The sequence below is a fragment of the Nannobrachium achirus genome (assembly GCF_963921795.1).
Source record: "Nannobrachium achirus genome assembly, chromosome: 22".
Taxonomy (NCBI): Eukaryota; Metazoa; Chordata; class Actinopteri; order Myctophiformes; family Myctophidae; genus Nannobrachium; species Nannobrachium achirus.
In genome coordinates, this window is record NC_137829.1 from 15157509 (window position 1) to 15181033 (window position 23525).

Below are 23525 nucleotides of genomic sequence, written 5' to 3' on the forward strand. Positions count from 1 at the left end.
AACCCATAGCTCACTGCTGCCCCCGTGTGGGAAAGAGTACAGTGTGATAGACTGATGTCATAGGCTTGGAACTCTTCCTGGCGGACATCTGCGATCCACTGGAGCGGACATTTCTAGTGTGTTGTCATGGCTGCCAGTTCCGACCTGATGTTGTGTGGGAGTCCTGACTGCTCCAGACAGTGCTGAATAACCACTAGCTTGCATAACGACTTCAGACTGGGATTTAAATCTAGGACGAACATCTTTCTGTTGGCTTCTCCAAGGATGATGACACGTTCTCCCGCCATGCAACAGGACGTCCCATGCATGACAGACGGGCCTTTCCCCTTGGGCACAATCTCCTTCCAGGAGAAAGTCTCTGGATTGAATTTCCACAGCTCATTTAAGTTCTGGTCACCAAAGCCACCAAACAGATACAGCTCTCCATTGTGGGTAAAGGCTGAAGGACAGAAACCTGGACGCCAGCGTCTTCCTTGAAGAGGCTGTGTCAGCCAGCTGTTGGTCTCTGTGTCAAACACTCTGATGTTGTTGTGGAGGATTCGCCGGCCCCTTACGCCCCCAAATACAAACATCTTCTTCCCGATGATGGTGGCAGAGTGACATGATGATTCAGGAGACATGTTAATTAACATGTTAATTAAGGACCAGACCACCGTGGTGGTGTCCAGCTTGTAGATGTCATTAGTGTATCCAGTCGGCGTGCATATTCCTCCGTGAATATACATGACCTTCCCCAAGACACAAGCTGAGTGGTTACGCCTCGCCTCTGGAAGGGTCCCATAAACCCTGGGCTTGATCCATCTGTGGATGTTGACATCAAACATATAAAGATGGTTGTGGCACCTTCTGTCATACATTCCACCTCCAAACATGTACACCATGTCTTCAATGAGCACAGCTGTGTGGCCATAGCGAGTACAGGGGGCCTCAGGGGGCCGTTCGCCTCTTGTAGTCGTCACTGGGGGCAACTTCCTCCAGAGCAAAGACACTGCGTTGAAGACGTCTACATGAAGCTGATCAGGGTCAAAGTGGTACAGCTCGAGTCCTACTACTGCAACAGCAGCATTATGTGGTCTTCTCAGATGTGCCGTCCAGTGGAGCATTTCAAACAGTGTCACCAAATTACATTTAACAATTCATTATAAAAGTACAGGGCTGTGATGTCATTGCATTATTACCTCATTATGTTGAACTAGAGACGTTTGTGCCTGCCCCGCACGTTTTATCGAAATATATTATGATGTGACACTTGACCAATAATGGAGATTAGCCCATTTATATTTTGTTTGGCTGAAATGTCATGTGAAGCTCACCAATCCACCAATCCTCAGGATTTTCAGACATATGCCTGTTTATGCCAATCTGATTGGCTTCGGGCCCTCTCATGGCCCTTACATATACCTCGATATGACATCACCCTTTACCCCTCTGTGATTACATAGGTTTTGGCTAATATATCTATGGCCCGTATGGCCTAATTGTGCACCGGCAGAGTGTGCCTTGTTATTTATATCAGGTCACACTTATTGATGACGATGTCACCAAGAATGCTGGTCCCTCATTGGCTGTTGATGGTGATGATGGTGACGTCATCACCTGGTTGATGACATCACTCTATTTTTTCAAGGGTTTTCCCATTGGATGATGTAAGCGCAGACAATCATGGAGATTGACCTGGTTATAGTCTGGTTGACTGAAATGTTATGTGAAGCTCGATCACCAATCCACCAATCCTAAAGCTTATCGGACATATGCCCGTTTATGCAGGGGTGGAGCTACCGGGTAAGCTGAGTAAGCGGCCACTTACGGGCCCGCGGACCACGGGGCCGGCCGTCAGATGATCAGATCACATGGATCTTTAGTTTATCAGGATTTGGACGCACTTTGCGTGCTGACTGGCCATGCTGTCAATAGAAAGTGAACGAGGCAAAGAAACTGGGCATACAAAAATACAAGTGGATAATTTTGCAGAGCAGAGCGTGGAGTCCCCTTCAAATAGTGGTGACTAGGCCTATCATACTTTGAAGGCTATAGAGCTCATGGGCTGCTGTCCCTTTGCCAATGTTTCCTAAGCAGTTCACCAATCTAACTATTGATATTTTATTTTAATATTGTGACTGTTGCTCATTGGTGCTGTTGATGCTGTTTTGATTGATGTGGTTTCCAAGTTGCTTTCTGCGGTTTTGGGTGCTGACTATATGCTACTACTATGTTTAGGCTATGTGTGCCAGTCAGATAGTGGCCTGTAACTGTTTTGGGTCGCTGTACCTATATATGGCATAAAGGCAGAGTCTGACACAGCCGCTGGAGGAGGTGGCGGTGGGGGGGGGGGGTCATTGTGGCTCGCTTACGGGCCCGGTGTTCTCTTGTTCCGCCAGTGCGTTTATGCCCAACTGATTGGCTACAAACATAGACGGCTCCTCTCGTGCCCCTTACTGTACATACATACATTCCCAGAATCCCAGCCGTTTCAGTGCTGTGGTCTTCAAAAAAAGGGGGACATCTGCATACATACTAGTGACTGACCGATTATCGGTAACCGATATATCGGCCGCCGATATGACCTTATTTGGGCATATCGGTTTATATCGGTATCGGTGAAATGTCCCGCCGATATAATAAAAACTAAGCCTAGCGCATTGAACAGTGTATGAGGGCTCTGAATGATGTAATGACCAGCATTGTCCAGCAGAGCGCGCCCTGCCACATGCCACATATAAGCAATGAGCCTTCAAACTTTCAGTCCATCAGCCCATTCAGCCGTCTTATGACTCTTTTTAGAGACGTGTAATCGATCAATGAACTGTGGTACTGCATCAAAGATGCGCTGCAGCCCTGCATGATTATGCACCAAATGAGGTGGCATATGGCATAATAAACTAGCCGTTCAGTTCAGTGTGGATTCCGATGCAGTGATTCAATGTCGGGTGGGATTTGTCTGTCACTCAACGTCCATGCTATGGTTCTGCTAGCTACCAAACAAGCTAATACTCTAACGTTCCGTCGACCCCTAGTGCCTCGCCGCTAAAGAGTCATAACGTCTGTGGTTATGTGTTAAAGAGTCATAAAGTCTATGGTTCTTCTGTGTTCCTTCCCCAATTGCTGTGTATAATCCATAGACTGGAGATCATAAGTGCGCTTCCCTCCTCCGTTACTGTATGGTGAATTGACGTTGTATTGTGTTTGTCAGCCGAGCCCAGCCCAGGGCCGGATTTACGAGGGAGCCCAGGGCCGGATTAACGAGGGAGCCCAGGGCCGGATTTTTTAGGGCCCCCCCCCCTAAAAAAGGGCCCCCCCCCTAAAAAAAGGGCCCCCCCTAAAAAATTCTTTTTTTTTTTTCAAAAAATTATTTTTTTCAAAAAAAGAATTTTTCTTCAAAACTTCTATTTTTTCAAAAACTTTAATTTTTTTTTTTTTTTTTCGGTATTGTATCGGTATCGGTGATGGGCCCCCTCTCTTGTATCGGTATCGTATCGTTTAAAAAAAAAGTCTATCGGTCGGACACTAATACATACCCAACCGATTACAGTACTTGCGCGCTATGCTTTCACAACTAATAAGCAGGGACCCCCACTGCTGTACTTATTGTTAGACCAGAGTCCTGCATGCACATTTTGACCGCCCGCCCTGCCCGTCATTAATCAGATCCGTGAACCGACCCGTTACCCCTAATTATATAAAAATCAAGACCAGATCCGTTCCGCCCAACGAGAAAATGGACCCGTCGCCTGCCCCGCTAACCATGATTACATGCAGTAAAGTAAATAGGCTACAGCCGCGTGTACGTGCTTCGAAATGGCATCGCACTCGATCGTACCTGCACGCCGTCCTCAGTGTTTGCGACGCAATATACAGTATTTACATAAACGCCAGGTCGGCTGCCACTCTTAATTATTTTAGATAGCCTTTTAAACCACCCTTGCTATGATGAGAACATGGGCTAACGTGCGAGTGCACGCTGTGGTTGTGTGTAGTATGTGTCCTGCCAGCAGCTGCTGCTGCTCACCGAGTCTGTGACTGACTGTGCGGTGCGCTCCAGCCCCGTGTGACTTGACGTTTAGGCGGAAACAGTGTGCTCTCAGATGTAATGTCCAGTGAAACATTTCACACACCAAGCACCACCGTCAAACAGAGCAACCAGACTATTAATAGTAGGCCTACTTGTCCGATTTTATTAGTGTGGTTGCCAGCAGGGCAACCACACGATTGTTCTAGTCCAGAACACAAACGTTGCGTAAGCATATATAGCCAATCAGGAAGCAGCACAAATTATTTCGGGCAACTTAACCAATGAGGAAGCAGCATTCTCGGTGACGTCAACATTATAGAGTACGTTAGCCAATCAGGAAGCAGCGAAAAAAATGACACTTAAACTTTATGTTGGTTTGATTACTTTTGAGTTAATCATCTGGGGACTCCCCAAAATAATTTGGGGGTTCCCGACCCACAGGTTGAGAACCACTGGTCTGATGCACACACGCACACTAATGGCTTTGGACAAAGGCATTCTTTTTTTCCCTCCTGTTTCCCGGGAAGTAACGGTGTTGGACATACGAGGTTCCCACCCGACAGCGAGGAGATGAAGGATGGAAGGTGGAAAGGAGGGACGGTCGAGTCAAGTCACGGACAGACAGAAAGCTGAGGATAAGAGCGGATCAGGGGGATAGATGGAGTGTGTCTGTGCGTATGTGTGTGTGTGTGTGTGTGTGTGTGTGTGTGTGTGTGTGTGTGTGTGTGTGTGTGTGTGTGTGTGTGTGTGTGTGTGTGTGTGTGTGTGTGTGTGTGTGTGTATAGGCGTGTGTAGGCGTGTGTGTGCGCGTGCGTGGGCAGTGGTGGAAAAAGTACTCACATTTTATACTTAAGTAAAAGTATCAATACTATAATGTAGAATTACTCCGTTACAAGTAAAAGCCCTGAATTCCAAATGTACTTGAGTAAAAGTACAAAAGTATTGGTATCCAAATGTACTTAATGTCCCAAAAGTAAAAGTACAAAGATGTTTGAACATAGCCGATCTACAAGCTCACAATGCGTATTTACAAATTGCCTTATAATAGGGCTAAAGTGGTGTATGTTTTATAAGCTAATAATTTATCTGCAATGTAGTAGTAACTAAAGTTTTCAGATACATTTAGTGGAGTAAAAGTGCAATATTTGTATCCGAGATGTAGTGGAGTAGAAGTAAAAGTATTGGAAATTGGAAATACTCAAGTAAAGTAGCCTACAAATAATTCAAAAGTGTACTTAAGTTCAGTACTTAAGTAAATCTACTTAGTTACTTTACACCACTGTGCGTGGGTTGTGTGTGCGTGTAAAGGTGTGGAAGAGGCGGGCGGTCAGGGAAAGAGGAGGGATCAAGCAGCTGTGGTGGAAGAAGTACTTTTACTTAAGGTAACTATTGTTACTTTTACTTAGGTTCTTTGGTTACTAAAGTAAAAGTAGCAATTCCGCTATACAAAGCAAAATGTCTATTCAAAAGTAGACTTGAAGTATAAAATCAAAAGTATTGGCATCTTAAGTACCAACATAAAAGTACTTACATTTTTCAAGATTAATCAAGTCTTTTGGAAAATGCAAGCTCACGGCACGTAGAAGTATAAAGCTTAATGGGTTCAGTACATGTTTTTTATTAATAATCCACATCTGTAGTAGTAACTCAAACTGTCTAATACTTGTAGCGTAATAGAAAAGTATAACATTTGCCTCTTGAGATGTATAATAGGGCATTCTTTGAAATACTCAAGTGGAGTAAATGTCCTGGGTTATATTTTCATCAGTGATAAGGCAGGCAGGAGAGGGATGAAGAGAGGACAGTGGGTGTCAGTCTTATCCCGCCAGCCGCAGTGGGCATGGGCAGGTCACCCAGCCCATAATCCCCCTCACACCTGCTCCATAAGCCCTGCAGCCCCTGTAGCCAGGCTCTCTGTACCCTGTCGGAACACCTCCAAACCTGGCCACAGAACTCCCTCCCACCCCCCGGGTCCCCACTCTCTATCCCCCCCAACCCAGGCACGTGCACACATAGACAGCAAAGGAGGCTTGAGCCCCTGCCCTTTTATCCGTCTGTAAAAAGTGCCCTCTCTCCATGACCATGGATGCAGTTTTCACTATGGTGAAAGAAATGCAAATGCCCAGGGGTGAAAGTAAAAATAAAAATAAAAACTGCATTTAGGTACAGACACGCAATACAAACACTACAGGTCCTACACCTGAATTAGGCTACAGCATTACACCTACTGTAACATGAAACATGATTGTAGGCTAATCCTAACGGAAATATGATCTATAATAAGCCTCTTCATATTGTTCATTCTTCCATACAGAATAGTAAGCGTAAGCAGTAGGGCTATCAGAATCACCTATAAGATAAGATAAGATGTTTATGGTCATTGTACAATAGGGTTGTTGTCACGATACACTGTGTTTTCAGAAATGCAAATGCCAATGCCATACCTGAAGGCAGCATTCAAGCGTATTGCCTTGTCCAAACTCTCCTGAACTTGAATGCAGCATCTTATGTTGAAAGAATTGCACTCTGTGTAGAAATCCATGCCGTTAACTCCAGTATTGACTTGATTATGCTTAGTTCAGTGTGGTATCAAGTATTGAAAATAGCCGACCACCAAGCTCACAACGCGTTGCAGTGCGACGCGTTGTGAGCTTGGAGGTCAGCTATTTTCAATATTTTCACAAATGTTTTGAAATTTCAGCCCTTGCCTCTCTAACATTCTCTGCACGTCCCTGCCCCCACCCGCCCACACTTACCTACTGAAGCACATAGAGATAAGCGACTACTGACCAATCACAGCGCATCCTCACGGCTGAAAACTGCTGTTGAAAAGATAGATGCACTTCAAACCACTTGGCTGCATGGGCGCTATGGTGGGCTAGTGAGTCTTGTTTTTTGTTTTATTTTGTCTATCAATTATCTAATATTTGTCTGATGTTCTATTAGTCTGTATGAACATATATTTTTAAATGATGTTATTTTGAGGGTATTTAATTCCTGTATCATGGCGTGAGTGCTCGTGAAACAGGAGCTGGTATACTCTACCTTAGGCATGGGTGCCAACTGCCAACATTGGCAGAGGGGAGGGTGATCACTGGCACACTGGCACAAGTGTAAAGATGGGTTCAAACCTGAAGCTATTTCTTCTATTCTAGTCGCTTCTATCACCTCACTTTGGTTGTGCAGGTCCGCGGTGGTAAAAAAATCATGTCCCGTTGGGATCAAGGTGAAACACCCGGAAAAAAGGGAGTCCCAACTCCAAACACCAAAATCATGTCTGTGTCAACGCTGATTGGCTGTCAGGACGCGATGGGTGGAGTGGGGGTGAAACGAAGGTCAGTTGTATTTTTCCAAGTGGGGCGAAGATACCGAAGCGACCGTTCACGCCGTTCGCGCCGCCCCGTTTGGATCGTTTGCATTCGCTTTGTATGTAATCGTGCCGCTCGAACCATCCAGGTTTGGACGGAGCTTGAGAGAGAGGATTTATATTTTAAGATCGAATATTGTTTTAAACGTGGTCAATTAAAGTAAGTCACCTAATTTGCAACAAATTACATCCTGCCCATAGTTCTACATCCATTAAAACTCTGACTGGAGAGGGAGTCGGGGAGATGGGTTATTGCCCTAAGTCTAATGACCGTTATAATATGTCCGAATTTCTACGGGGTCTCATTAAAATGAATGTTGACATGGCACACTGACTATCTAGAAAGTAAAAACATGGCACTTCATTTCAAAAAGTTTGCTGACCCCTGGGGTCGAGTGTCTGCCAAGCACAGCGATGGGGGCGGTTTGGAACGCAGCAAACAAACTTTTATTGACTGTTTTCCAACCTCCACTCACCAGCTGTCTGCACGTCTTTTATCTGACTATAAGAACTGATTCTGGCCATTGCTGAGTATCCCCTGCCTAGATGTCACTTAAGACTACAAAGTTAAACAAATTATAATAGTCTAGTAGTGTGAAGTAGGGGAACCATGTTAAATCCCTGTCCATTCATTTCAACAAATCACACCCAGGTGTTAAAGTAGACATACTGCTAATTGTGTGTGTGTGTGTGTGTGTGTGTGTGTGTGTGTGTGTGTGTGTGTGTGTGTGTGTGTGTGTGTGTGTGCGTGTGCGTGCACGTGTGCACGCGTGCACGCGTGCGTGTGTGTGTTTTAACTTAAAATAGGTTGTTTGTTGACCTTCAATAGAGCAGCACAATAATAGCTCTGTTTGAAAGACTGACAAGAAAGGCGCTAGTCATGATATCGGTTTATATCAGTTAGTACTTTCTTTTTTTTTCTTTTCCTTTTTCTTTTTTGGCGTGCATCGTTAACTATGTCTCCATATGACTGAGGACGTGCTCTAGAAGTGTGGTAAACTCATTTTTCATTTCAGCATGTCTTGTAATCCTCCCCACTCCAATCAGTCAGATATTCCTTATAAACAGGGATATCAGGGCAGATAGGGCCCAGTGTGAGAATCCCCCAGGGAGATGAAAGCCACCGCATTGTCTGTGCAACACACAGTTAAGCATCCCAGACAGAGGAAGAGCCCATTACGCACTGCATGCGACCAGGAGGAATTTATGTATCATCTGGCCCTGAAGTAGGACTTGTTTTGTCTGTTCTCGGCAGCGGTTCTCTCACAACCCGTCTGTTGACAGTGAAGTGACTATTTAAGGACTTTAAATACATTTTTAACGTGTCAAAAAAGAAAGAAAGAAAATAAATGAAGACCATTACTGCATCAAAAGTATTCAACAAATTATACAAACATTGGCCAAATTGTCAAATAATAGAAGAGGCAAAGATTATGAAAAGAGCAGATCTACACCTCGCGTTGCGAGGCACTGTGAGCGTGTAGATCTATTTTCACAATATTTATCTGTGGAACCAAGTCAAACTAAATGCAATGCCTCAACTCCTACAATTGAAGTGCTTTGCAGGGTGGGGGGGGTCCCCAGTTCAAATATGATTATTATGGGGGCTCACGGCTTGAAAAGGAACCCCAAATTGATATGCATTTACCCCGCAGAGCCCTATCTGAGAAGATATTGTGCCAGTGAGCCCGATATATGAATGAACGTATGATGATGCATAATGTGAAGAATAAGCTCAGTGTGCTTGTAGATCTGCTATTTTCGGCAAATATTCCTCCTAGAATAGGGATGCTATAGAGTTCGAGTGGTCAACCACCCTGGAGAAAAGAGATGACGCCACTGATCAATAAATACAGTGGCATAATGATGGAAATCACAGTGTGTGTGTGTGTGTGTGTGTGTGTGTGTGTGTGTGTGTGTGTGTGTGTGTGTGTGTGTGTGTGTGTGTGTGTGTGTGTGTGTGTGTGTGTGTGTGTGTGTGTGTGCGTGCGTGCGCGTGCACGTGTGTGCGTGCGAATGTGATATTTATAATAATATGACACAAGCTCGGAATTTTTACAGATTGCCAGGAGTTTGATATTCTCCCCTCATTCCTTGGGCAATAACAATTTATGGGAACGTTTTTATCATTTTTCGTTATTAGATCTTTGCCAAGCCCAAGAGAGCGTGCTTGTGTGCAGTGGAGGAAAAAGTAGACCTACTCACATATTTTACTTAAGTAAAAGTATCAATAGTGCCATGTAGAAATACAAGTAAAAGTCCGGAATTCAAAAAGTGTTGGCATCAAAATGTACTTAAAGTACTAAAAGTTAAAGAACATGTTTGAAAATAGCAGATCTACAAGCTCACGACGCGGCTATGTTCAAATAGCCGAGCTATAAAATAGGGCTAAAGTGGTTTATGTATGTTTTATGACATTATAATTTATATCTGCAAAGTAACCAGTAGTGGAGTAAAAGTACAATATTTGGATCCGAGATGTAGTGGAGTAGAAGTAAAAGTACTGGAAATTGGAAATACTCAACTAAAGTACAAATTCCTCAAAATTGTACTTAAGTACAGTTATTAAGTACTTAGTTACTTTACACCACTGCTTGTGTGCGTGTGTGCACTTCTGTACCTGTTTTCTTTGTAGGGAAGAGATGTCTTCTCTTGTCATAGTAGATTTATAACTTAAAATATCATAATTACAGGTTTAGAGTTAGCTGGAAGTGGTTGTGACCCCTAACCTTTGACCTTTGACCCCTGTCCTCTCCATGCAGGTCCTTCTCTGGTGGGGGCTCTGAAGAAAGACTGGGCTTCTCCTAACAGCATCGCCCTCTCGTGGCAGGAGCCGGAACTGCCGGCGCCGCTAGTCCTGGATTATGAGATCAAATACTATGAGAAGGTAAGAGATGAGCACAGCTGATCTACAAACCCCCAAATTATTGTGTTGTCTTCTTTTCTTTTTTTTTTCTTTTTTTTTTTGGGAGGGGGGGGGGGGGGGGGATTAGCCATTTAGGCCAAGAATTATTGAATGCTTTAACTATTGAAAAATATCGGATATACAAGCTCACAGCTTGTAGATCTGCTATTTTTTTTAAATCGTGAAAAAGTTTGAGAACCACTGATTTAGAGGAAGATTTTTTTTTAAATAGATCTACAAGCTCGCAGTGCGGCACTCGGTGCCGCGCTGTGACCTTGTATATCTGCTATGTTTCAATAGTTAAAGCATAAAGTAATGGTTAAAGTGGTTAAAATCTAACGCAACTCGGGCACGTTCCAGGTATTTGAGGGTTAATGTGTTATGTGCAACAGTTTTTCTCACTCACCAGCAAACAAACCAACATACAGTGTATGAAGGGTATCTGTACACATTTATAAAGTGGCAATTTAAGGATTAAATACCTTTTTAATACCTCTAAAATAAGATAATATAAACTACCATAAAAATGGTCAAACATTGGCCAAATTGTCAAATGTTACCTAAGAGGCACCATTTAGAAAATTGCTGATCTACATGCACACAATGCGAGGTGTAAGTGAGCTTCTAGATCGGCTATTTCCACAATATTTATCCGTGGAACAGAGTCAAACAAAATGTAATGCCCCAACCTCTACAAGTGCTTGTTAGGATACACTAGGTGGGTACCCAGCGGGCCCCCAGTTCATATATGATTACTTTGGGTGGTTGTGGCCTGAAACATTTGAGAACCAGTCTTTGTGCGACACTCTTGTATGATGAAACAGTGCATTCATTTACAAAACAATTAAGAAAAACATAACAACTGAAAACATGGAGGTATGAGCTTTCTGTCTGACAACAATGTGAGATGCAGTCGCAGGTATTTTTGCACGATTATATTTTATTAACGGTATCCTCTCTCTCTCTCTCTCTCTCACACACACACACACACACACACACACACACACACACACACACACACACACACACACACTTGCTCACACATACGCTCACACACACACACACGCACACGCACACGCACACGCACACGCACACACACACACACACACACACACACACACACACACACACACACACACACACAGGAGCATGAGCAGTTGAGCTACTCGTCGACGCGCACCAAGGTTCCCAGCGTCATCATCTCGGGTTTGAAACCGGCAACCTGGTACATGTTCAGCCTGCGCACGCGCACCGCCGCCGGCCTCTCCTCCTACTCCCCCAAGTACGAGTACGAGACCACCGGAGACTGTGAGTATAGCTTACTGCTGCACACTCTGTGTGCGTGCGTGCGTGTTTGTGTGGGTGTGTGTGTTACCGAATTTAGACCTACTTGTTCCTGTGGAGGAAATTCAGTGTTCAGCTTCACCTAGTTCAAGGGTCCTCAATGTTTTCAGTCCAAGGAAGGACCCCTTAGTTGAGAGAGGGATGAAGCAGGGACCCCCACAGCCTCTTCATAGACTCTAGATCGTTTCATTGTTTGACAGCACAATCTTTGTTGTATTCTGGATTTTCAGATATTTAACCACTTGAACTGTCAATAATTAATAAACTTGACCTTTCACTCTGTACTTAGTCTGCTCTTTTTCCCCTCTACACCAAACCTCTTTGCCGAAAATAGCCGATCTACAAGATCGTAGATTTGCTATTTTTGGCTAAGGTTCTCAGAATATGGAGAGAACCTTAGCCAATAAATAGCCGATCTACAAGATCGTAGATCTGCTATTTTTGGCTAAGGTTCTCAGAATATGGACGCTAGGGTTCAAGTGGTTAGAAAAAGTTTCTATCACTCGAAGATTTGGAGGACTTTGTAGTAACTCTGAGGACCCCCTAGGGGTCCCGGACCTCCTGTTGAAGACCCCTAACCTAGTTGATTGCTGCAGGGTGGGGGCCCCCCCTCTGTGTCCCAAATTATGGAATATGTTTTTTACACATGGGCATACAAATGGGAAGAGCGCATGTATGGTTACATGCACGCACGCACGCACGCACATGGCAGCCTCCCGCAGCCTCTCAACCCATTCAGCTATTATTATAGGCTAAAAGGATAACGCAAATAAAGTCCTGGGGAGTTGTTTCCATGTATCAATTCATCAACAGAGCATAGAACAGGGGTGTCCAAACTTAGTTTTTTCAAAGGGGCCACATTAGAAAATACCAGTAAGACTCCCTAATCGGGAGATAAGCGACCGTCAGGTCGCAGCGTGATTTTAGGGCAAAATGTGTAGAAACAGTGTCCAAAAATCTGTTTGAAAAAATTGGCCAGATGGTGGCGCTATATGGGACAGATCCATGTTGATGACATGAGTGTAGACATACTGTGTACCGATTTGCATGATTTTAGGGCAAAATCTGTAGGAGCAGTGTCCAAAAATGTTTTTAAAAAAATCGTCCTGATGGTGGCGCTATATGGGACAGATCCATGTTGATGACATGAGTGTAGACATACTGTGTACCGATTTGCGTGATTTTAGGGCCAAATCTGTAGGAGCAGTGTCCAAAAATGTGTTGGAAAAAATGGGCCTGTTGGTGGCGCTATATGGGACAGATTCATGTTGATGGCTTTCTTGGCGCCGCCGAGGCGGACGCGCGGGTACCGGCCCCGGCTCTCCCGGTCGCTCCTAGCCCAAGTTACAGCATTTTATGTGCGCTGCAGTGGCGGGGGTCCTCAACTAGGGGCATCCATGCTGGAGCACCAGGAGTCGGTGGTCACTGGGAATTCCCCGTGAACAGCCCCGTTTGGGTGGTCATTTGGTCATTTTTGCACTTTTTGGTGGTGGCAGAAGGGGGTCCCTGGAGCTCCGGGGGTCCCTGGTGGGGTGGAGGTTGTGGATTGGCAGGCAAGGAGTGTGTGTGCAAAGTTTGGAATGGATTGGGGCAACGGTGACGGAGATATGAGTTGGGGAAAAGTGTGACACGACGGACAGACAGACAGACTGACTGACTGACTGACAGACAGCCGGTGGAGGTTTTGGTAGTAAATGCGACCTGACGGTCGCAATTAAAATATGTCTCCTGACAAAATGTACGGTACTTTCGTTTGGACCATAACGAAGTCACATACATATCGCAATTACTATTTTATTTAACAATCATCATCAATATTTAATATCAATGGTTTTTTGTCAGGTGTGTGCTCTGAACAAAATACAAATAACTCACATTACCAAATGTAACCAGATGTGCAAAGTGAAAAAATACAACCAAATAGCCTTTCTTTGACCCCTTCAGCATGAGACAACAGGGAATAAGGAATCCTACTATAAAATATTCTTGATTGACGGTGCTGGTGGGCCGTTTATAGTACAATTTAGGAATGAAGCCGCGGGCCGTATAAGATTTGTCATCGGGACGCATTTGGCCCCCGGGCTACACTTTGGACACCCCTGACATAGAATATTAACACATTAATAACATGTCATCAAAAAAATACAAATATCTACATTTACAGAGGTAAAACAGCAGCAGTGTACAGTATATGACCATTTCAATGGGATTTAAATATCGCCACTTTTAGTTTTTGCGTGCGTGCGTGTAACCATACATGATGTTTTCGCATGTGTATGCCCATGTGTAAAAAGCATATTCCATATTCCATATCTGTGAGACACAGTACACGCCTACACGGCACAAAAAGCATCATTCATGATCCGCTGTCGTGCTGTTTTTGTTTAGTTTCTCTTGTCCCAGAGAAGAGCATTGATCTTGCAGCACTCCTCTCTCTTTCTCTCTCTCTCACTGGGACAGCTCCATCTCTGCTGGTGTGTCCCGGGTCAGCTAAGGTTCAGGTGGCCTGGAGGAGCCAGCGCCCCGGGGCAGTGTGCCCAGGGCGCTGTGCTTACGGGCCACAACAGCAAATAATGAGCCCCTGTTCACTGCACTGGGAAGCCCTCATGCTGGAGTTTCAACCAGCCATGTCTGCTTATTATAAGCATATTCCTGCCAACATTAGACTGTGAAAGAGCGATAACAGCCTAATGATACATGCCAATTCTACAGAGCATTTCTGGATACCCGAAGTCGCTTTACAAAACAACCAAAACAAAACAAAGTGGGGAAAAAAAAAACTATAAAAGTTATAAAAACAAAATAGAAACTTTTTAAAACAGATGTATAATTTGTCTGTATTGTGGCACATTTTATCAGGGAGTTTGATTGCTCAAAAACCTTGAGAAATTCAGGATACATTTTTGCCCACATTCATAAGTTTGCTGTCTTGCGAGCTTGTAGATATCTGTGCATATCTGTTGTCCCACCTATGGGTTCTGTGCATCAGGAAACTGGTTAAATGCCAACCTTATGGAAAACAGTTATGCACAGAGAGTCTATTAACCTGCGTGTGAGGGGGCACGGTGGTGCAGTTGGTAGTGCTGTCGCCTCACAGCTAGAAGGTCCAGGTCAACAGCTACAAAATCGTGGGATAAAAATGTATAAAAAAACCTGTGTGTGAGTTTAAATACACGCACGCACGCGCGCGCGCGCGCGCGCACGCACGCACGCACGCACGCACGCACGCACGCACGCACGCACGCACGCACGCACGCACGCACACACACACACACACACACACACACACACACACACACACACACACACACACACTCACAGTATGTGTGTGTGTATGTGTGTATCTACAAGTATCTTCCAACCCTTTTGTTCGGGGAACCACCTACTGTAGTTTAAGCCTGCATAGGACAAATGACAATGAAATGCAATGAACGCAAAGTGGTCGTGTGGTCCCTGTCTATAACATCACCTTTAAGCCCCTGACACACTTGTGTCATACACGTGTGCGTTATCAATTGTTTACAGGGGCTTTTGAAGGGCTGACGCACAGCGCAGACCTATCATTATGCCTCTAATGATCACAAAGGTGACCTATTTTCTATTTAAAATGTTTCTCTTGACGTGTGTCAGTGTGTCATGGGGGCAAAAACTAAATAAAAACATATAGGTGAACATATTAGGGATGGAATAGTGGAGAAGAAATCCAGTACAACCTCAATTTATGCTTGTAAGATCGGCGATAGGCCACACACAGCTACAGTACAAGCCTAAAGGCTCATTCCCACTGGACGCAATAAAGATAACGATATGTCTGCGTTTCACATCAATTATGACGGCTTTATCGCTGTGGTGTGGGCGCTGCCATCCACTTCAATTGAAAAACGATATTTGTTTTTATCGTTATCGCGCCCTGTGGGAAAGGGCTTACATCAGGCATTATGACGCCATCACGGCCTGCCAAAATACATTTTAGTCGACCACTGTAGTGAAATATCCCTTTTATGAATGACGTCCCAGGTTACACCCCTATATACTGTATCTGCCTTTTATAAACCCTAAAAACAGACACAAGGACGGCAACATAACATAGACACACTTTCACTTTCGCAGCGCGAGGCGTTGTGAGCTTGTAGATCTGCTATTTTTCTCCGAATATGGACACTGGGGTTCAAGTGGTTAATATAAAAAAGGAGAAAAGAAAGTTTCTATCAGACAAAGATTTGGAGGAGAACCCCCTGTAGTAATAGTCCAGTAAAAATAAAGCTGAGGTTGGAAAAATTGTGTTGTTTAGTTTTTCAACTGATTCTGACAGGAAATTAGGTCTACTAGCCAGGATAAAAAGTCTACCATAATCTGCTCACTGCAAATACCCACAGTGGCCAAATCAAGTTGGGCTCCCATCGACTTTCTATACAGGAGGAAAATACCCAGAAAAAATCTGCTTTAAGTAGGATGTGAGGGGTCTAACTAGGGGTTTGTCATGATGCTGAATCCATTGCAAGCATTTGTTTTGCACAAAAAACATTTTTGGCCACTGTGGGTATTTGCAGTGAGCAGATTATGGTAGATTTTTTATCCTGGCTAGTAGACCTAATTTCCTGTCAGAATCAGTTGAGAAACTAAATAACACAATTTTTTCCAACCTGAGTGGATTTTTTTCCTAGAATTACTAGACTATAACCCCCTGTTGAAGACCGCTGCTTTATAGGTTCTTGGCTGCTTTCAAAGCTCAAACTCGGTGGCTTGTTCTGCAGGGTGCTTGATGATGATGAGATCTCCACGTGTTACACTGCACCCCCAGATAGGTTACATTCACTGACCCTAAAACTAAAGCCCAAATGTCAGCAGACCCGCGGTACGCACCGGCGATCGAATCAATGCACTCGATCGATGGGGTGAAGCTGAGAGAGCAGTCTGCCGTTGCAGAAGGTGTACTTTCCACCTGCGTGTGGTGGGATTATATATATTTTTTTAAACCCATTTAGGCCTAGAATTATTTAACGCTTTAACTATTGAAAAATAGCAGATGTACAAACTCACAGCGCGCTGCGAGCTTGTAGATCTGCTATTTAAAAGCCACTGATTTAGCAGAATGATTTAGAAGACATTAAATAGAATCAGGTCAAAAATATTCAAAGACTTGCACAAATGTTCAATTATTTTTCCAAAACAGCAGATGTACAAGCTTGCAGTGTGAGCTTGTATATCTGCTATTTTTTAATAGTTAAAGCATAAAATAATGCTTAAAGTGGTTCAAATCTAAACACAGATTGACTCAGATCTTTTATGGCTAAAAACATATAGGTGAACATATTAGGGATGGAATAGTGGAGAAGAAATCCAGTACAACCTCAATTTATGCTTGTAAGTTCGGCGATAGGCCACACACAGCTACAGTACAAGCCTAAAGGCTCATTCCGACTGGACGCAATAAAGATAACGATATGTCTGCGTTTCACATCAATTATGACGGCTTTATCGCTGTGGTATGGGCGCCGCCATCCACTTCAATTGAAAAACGATATTTGTTTTTATCGTTATCGCGCCCTGTGGGAAAGGGCTTACATCAGGCATTATGACGCCATCACGGCCTGCCAAAATACATTTTAGTCGACCACTGTAGTGAAATATCCCTTTTATGAATGACGTCCCAGGTTACACCCCTATATACTGTATCTGCCTTTTATAAACCCTAAAAACAGACACAAGGACGGCAACATAACATAGACACACTTTCACTTTCGCAGCGCGAGGCGTTGTGAGCTTGTAGATCTGCTATTTTTCTCCGAATATGGACACTGGGGTTCAAGTGGTTAATATAAAAAAGGAGAAAAGAAAGTTTCTATCACACAAAGATTTGGAGGAGAACCCCCTGTAGTAATAGTCCAGTAAAAATAAAGCTGAGGTTGGAAAAATTGTGTTGTTTAGTTTTTCAACTGATTCTGACAGGAAATTAGGTCTACTAGCCAGGATAAAAAGTCTACCATAATCTGCTCACTGCAAATACCCACAGTGGCCAAATCAAGTTGGGCTCCCATCGACTTTCTATACAGGAGGAAAATACCCAGAAAAAATCTGCTTTAAGTAGGATGTGAGGGGTCTAACTAGGGGTTTGTCATGATGCTGAATCCATTGCAAGCATTTGTTTTGCACAAAAAACATTTTTGGCCACTGTGGGTATTTGCAGTGAGCAGATTATGGTAGATTTTTTATCCTGGCTAGTAGACCTAATTTCCTGTCAGAATCAGTTGAGAAACTAAATAACACAATTTTTTCCAACCTGAGTGGTCAAAAATATTCAAAGACTTGCACAAATGTTCAATTATTTTTCCAAAACAGCAGATGTACAAGCTTGCAGTGTGAGCTTGTATATCTGCTATTTTTTAATAGTTAAAGCATAAAATAATGCTTAAAGTGGTTCAAATCTAAACACAGATTGACTCAGATCTGTTATGGCTTAAAACCGTGGACAATAATTGCCGACCTACAAGTTATTCGGTTTGTTGATCGTCTATTTTCACTTCTGTGCGACAACACTTTTGTATGATGCGTCATTGTATGAGGCACTGAAAAACGTAAAAAAAAATACATATATATTTTCGGAGAGCTTTCAGATAGATATGTCAGATTCAATACAAAGGTGCAGCTGTGCTTTTGTTGTATAGGTGGGTCATTGTCGGTGACTTGGCCCCAAACTGGCCCCTGATGCCCTTTTTCCCCCCAGAAGCACAGCGCTCTCTGCTTTATCTATCTGATCAGAGGAGAGCGGTGCCAAGCCTTTGTACTGCCTGACTCTTTTATCTGTGAGAGAGAGACTGGCCAGCTCTGTCTGTCTGTCCGTCTGTCATTTCTGCAGTGGTGTAAAGTAACTATGTACATTTACTTAAAGGGGCACTCCACCACTTTTCAACCTATGTTCATATAAATGCAATTTTAAAGTGGAAGCCATTGTTCTCGCAATAATAAAAATCTAAATATTGTTTTCAAAAATATTGATTAATTGTTTTTTTGGGGGGAAAATGATGATGTCACAAGACGATGGATTCTGAACTTCCCACAGCTCTCCTAGGAGACTTGGACTGAGTAGGAAAAAATTGTGATATTTTATCATGAACATTAGTGAGGACCTATTATATGAAGACAGGTTGAAAAGTGGTGAACTACTCCTTTAAGTACTGTACTTAAGAACGATTTTGAGGTATTTGTACTTTACTTGAGTATTTCCAATTTCCAATGCTTTTACTTCTACTCCACCACATCTGGGATCCAAATATTGTACTTTTACTCCACTAAATGTATTTGAAAACTTTAGTTACTAGTTACTTTGCAGGTATAAATTATAATATTATAAAACATACATAAACCACTTTAGCCCTATTTTATATGGTGGCTATTTGAGAATAGCTGATCTACAAGCTCACTTTAAGTACAATTTGATACCAATACTTGTGTACTTTTACAAATTTTTCATTTGGTACTTTTACTTATTGAAGATCTGGTCATCTGGTCAAACTCGAGAGTTTGACCAGATGAAGAGCTAGTGCTCGAAACGTTGTCAATAAAATTCAGTCATTTGGAGCAGAGTGTGCGGGTTTCTCTTCAATCTTGCTATTTTTCCACCCAGCACCTCATTAAGAGATGTGCGTATTTTTCTACTTTTGGTACTTTTACTTATAACAGGGTATTTCTATATGAGTACTTTTTCCACCACTGGTCATTTTCCAACATTTTAAAATGTTTTGAAAAATATCCGATCTTCAAGCTCACAACGCGGCTCATATAGATAGTAATAAAATGGCTTCGTAGTAAAAAATCTAAATCTGAAAAGTCACTGGCTAAAAGCTGTAAAATAAGTAGTGGTCTTGGAGTAAAAAAAATACTTGTATGTACAATACAGTAAGTACTCAAGTAAATTTATTCTGTTACAGTGCACCATGGCACCAATGCACACACGCACGCTCATGCTCACATAAAGACATGCACATAAAGACATGCACAGACAGACAGACAGGCAGGCAGGCAGGCAGGCAGGCAGGCAGGCAGGCAGGCAGGCAGGCACGCACGTCGCACGCGCGCACACACACACACACACACACACAAACACACACACACACACACACACACACACACACACACACACACACACACACACACACACACGCGCGTGCACATGCTCAAATAAAGACATGCACAGACACACACACACCAGCCGGTCCGGGACCCCATTCTACGAGGCGAGGGGGCCACGCGTGCTGATCTCCAATTCATATTCATTAAGTGTGAAATATTATAGAAATACATTTGGTAATAGCAATCATCTTTCAATTATGTGGGAGCCGGTTGGCACAGTGAAGAGGCACAGTTAAAATGAAAATCATGAATATCAAATAGGGGCCAATTTAGCCCAAACGATCACTGAACTAAATGACTGTTTCGTGAATGAATGGTATTAATTAGGCTGACAGCCGGCATATGAATCACTCTCATTTTTATTCCAAACATCTCATCGTATCATTGTCTGCCCCTATCTGCACAAGACGATGGGTTTCTGACCTGCCCACAGCCCTCCTCTGAGACACAGAGCCAGTAGAAAAAAACATGAACATTAGTGAGGAGCAATTATATGAAGATAGGTTGAAAAGTGGTGAAGTCGTCCTTTAAGTAAAAGTTTGAGGTATTTGTACTTTACTTGAGTATTTCTTATTTCCAACACTTCTACTTCTACTCCTCTACATCTCTCATCAAAATATTCTACTTTTACTCCACTACATTTATTTGAAAACTTTAGTTACTAGTTACTTTGCAGATATAAATTATAATGTTATAAAACATACATAAACCAATTTAGCCCTATTTTATACCTCAGATATTTGAAAATGCCCGATCTACAAGCTCACAACGTGTCGCATCGCAACGCGTTGTGAGCTTGTATATCAGCTATTTTCAAACATTTTGTAGTTTTACTTTTGGTACTGCAAGTACAATTTGGTACCAAAACTTTAATAGGTACTTTTACTCGAGTACATTTTTTATTTGTTCAAGAGAACATGTCGTCAATGCAGAGAAAAGGGGGAGAAAGTTATATCATTTGTTGTAATGAGACTCTGTCTGTCTGTCTGTCTGTCTGTCTGTCTGTCTGTCTGTTTATCGGCAACTATCTCTCTCTCTCTCTCTCTCTCTCTCTCTCTCTCTCTCTCTCTCTCTCTTTCCCCTTTATTTCTGACCTGTTCTCCCCTCTTCTTCTTTACACAGTCATTTTAGCTCTCCTCCTATTATGCTCTTGTTTACTGTAATAATTCTCTCCTTTGATGCTCTTCTCCTCTACCTCTACCTCTCCTGTCCTCTCCTCTGTGTCGCTGTTGTCCTCTACCTCCTCTCGTGCAAATTAAAGAGATTATATTAATAACTCCCCTGAATTACTCCATTCCTTCACTGTCACCTTCTAGTTGTGTCATCGTCTTAAATCTAATACTTTGTTGGCTATACTATACTTGATTCCCTACCTTTACTCTGGTCCACAGCATACTTTCCTTAGGAGCACTCTGAGCCCCCCACCTCTCATCGAAAATACACTTTTTGGCCAGAAAAGAAAATATTTCACCGGAAGGCAAAATCTGGTCAATGGAGTTTGTAGAGGGCTCCAAGTGTTCCCAATAAGGAAATTAGGCTTTCAACATCTTAAAACCGTCTTTGTTTTAGTGAGTAGTGAAATGTAGTTTTACATTTTTACTACAGACAAGACCATTTATCCCTAATCTTCTTTTCCTTTTTTACTATTTTGAAAAAAACATTTCAAAATACTTCAAATAGCCCAGTAGCTCACAATGTGTTGATGTAGATCGGCTAGTTAAACTACTGTATTTTAAAATGTTTTATATATATATATATATATATATATATATATATAAAGGTAAAGTAGTTTAGGGATAAGGGGTTTAGCGCGGACGAAAATAGGGCCCCTAAAATAGCACCTAAAATAGTAGTGCTACAAGAAGCTTATTATGAAATAGGGACGGTAGAGGTTCATGTGGTTAAAAAACACAAATAACGCGTGCGTGCGTGCGTGCGTGCGTGCGTGCGTGCGTGCGTGCGTGCGTGCGTGCGTGCGTGCGCGCACACTTGATTTTCCAGAAAGAAAACCACAGACATCCATTCATTGTTGTACACGACAAGATCTAATTGTAGAGACTTGAAACGTGCTTTAAACGACCTTTATTGCAGTCTGTTGCGCTGTTATTTCCTTTGTCAAAGTTGCGTTATCATTGCATTTTAATGCCGTTTAAAGTGTGGGGGAAAATAGTCCCCGGAGAAACAAACTGATTTAGGGAAGAAATTCCGAAGGACTGTGTTTATATCCACTCACTGACGCCTAGCGAACATCGACGTGAAATATTGAAGTACATTTTGGTAACTTTGGAGGAAATGCAAAACATGAAATGAGATGAAACATTTGGCAGAAACCATGTATCTCTCGCTATTTCAGCAAAAAGAAAATGCTGATCTGCAAGTTCACAATGAGTCACAATGAATGCATGTATGTGCATGTATGAATGCTGCTCTATCAGAAAACACTGTGGAGGAAAATATCAACATACCGTACATGAATCAGATATCAGATATCATCCCATATAATCCATGGAAATACAAACCGCAGAGAAACCTCCATCCAATTAGCGTTACAATAAATCACAGAGAGGAAACACAATGGTTTCTTTGTTTGGGGGAAGGCGGTGTCATTGATACAGAGCGTTTGGCAGTTATCCCATTTATACATCTCCCCAGATTTTTATTTACAGTACAGTGCTTTGCAAAAGTATTCACCCCCCTTCACTTTATTTCACATTTTGTTATGTTACAGCCGTATTCAAGAAAATGATAAAATTACTTATTTTCTCTGAACACATCTACATGTCCCGACAGACAGACAGACGGACAAGCTGTGACGTTTATCATAGTAAACTGCGACCTTCGGTCGCGATAATATATACATCGGCTATTTTCACTACTGCGTGAAACTCTTATACGACGAAGTAGGGCAAAATAAAACAAATAAATAAAACGTACAATGCTGAAATATAGAGATACATGGACTGACAGCAAAAGAAAATACTAATCTCCCTCTCTCCCCCTCTATCTTTCTCTCTCTCCCTCTCTCTCTCTCCCTCTCTCCCTCCAGCGTCAGACGTGGCGTCGGATCAGGGTCAGGTCCTGGTCATCGTGACGGCGGCGGTGGGTGGCTTCACCCTCCTCGTCATCCTCACCCTCTTCTTCCTCATCACCGGAAGGTAAGACCGACGCCGCCAAGTGGTGGCTTTTGAAGGTTACGGGGCTAATGCCGCCTGTTGTATAACACACAGTTTAACGGACCCCTGTGTGTCGCCCTTATGGCGTCTTACTTGTGTACTTGAATACCTGCCCTTTACTGGTAATGAGTACTTCGTCCACCACCACTGAGTCTGGACATATATAAAGGATGCCAGAAGAAACTGATAAAAGTCTAAATGGATTATTCTACAGCCTTAACGATTATTTATTATAATATAAAAAATACAGTCACAGACCGTTGTACCGGAGAAGTATATAGTGTGGCCTGTAGAATAAAGGCTAAGGTTCAAGGACTGAAAGCTGCAGTACAAAAACACAGATAAAAACATATACTAAACGGTGCATAAAGAGACACCTGTAACCTTTCCCATTAGAGCACTACAAACCTCAGTGGGTATATGAAGAGCTGTTAAATGGATTCATGAAAAACAGAGAGAGAGAGAGAGAGAGAGAGACACACAGACAGACAGACAGACAGACAGACAGACAGACAGACAGACAGACAGACAGACAGACAGACAGACAGACAGACAGACAGACAGACAGACAGACAGACAGACAGACAGAGAACCGGA

At 42.9% G+C, this 23525-nt stretch overlaps 1 protein-coding gene across 1 annotated transcript in view; it reads left to right on the top strand.

Annotated features, from left to right (window-relative positions):
- The window catches only part of LOC308308375 (ephrin type-A receptor 6-like), a gene marked incomplete at both ends in the record, with an annotated part of 377312 nt that overhangs the window by 315934 nt on the left and 37853 nt on the right, over positions 1-23525 (top strand). The window contains 3 exons of the mRNA XM_080753799.1: positions 10139-10263; positions 11427-11589; positions 22802-22910. Coding sequence (XP_080609925.1) covers positions 10139-10263; positions 11427-11589; positions 22802-22910 — 397 coding nt within the window. The remainder of the gene's footprint in view (positions 1-10138; positions 10264-11426; positions 11590-22801; positions 22911-23525) is intronic.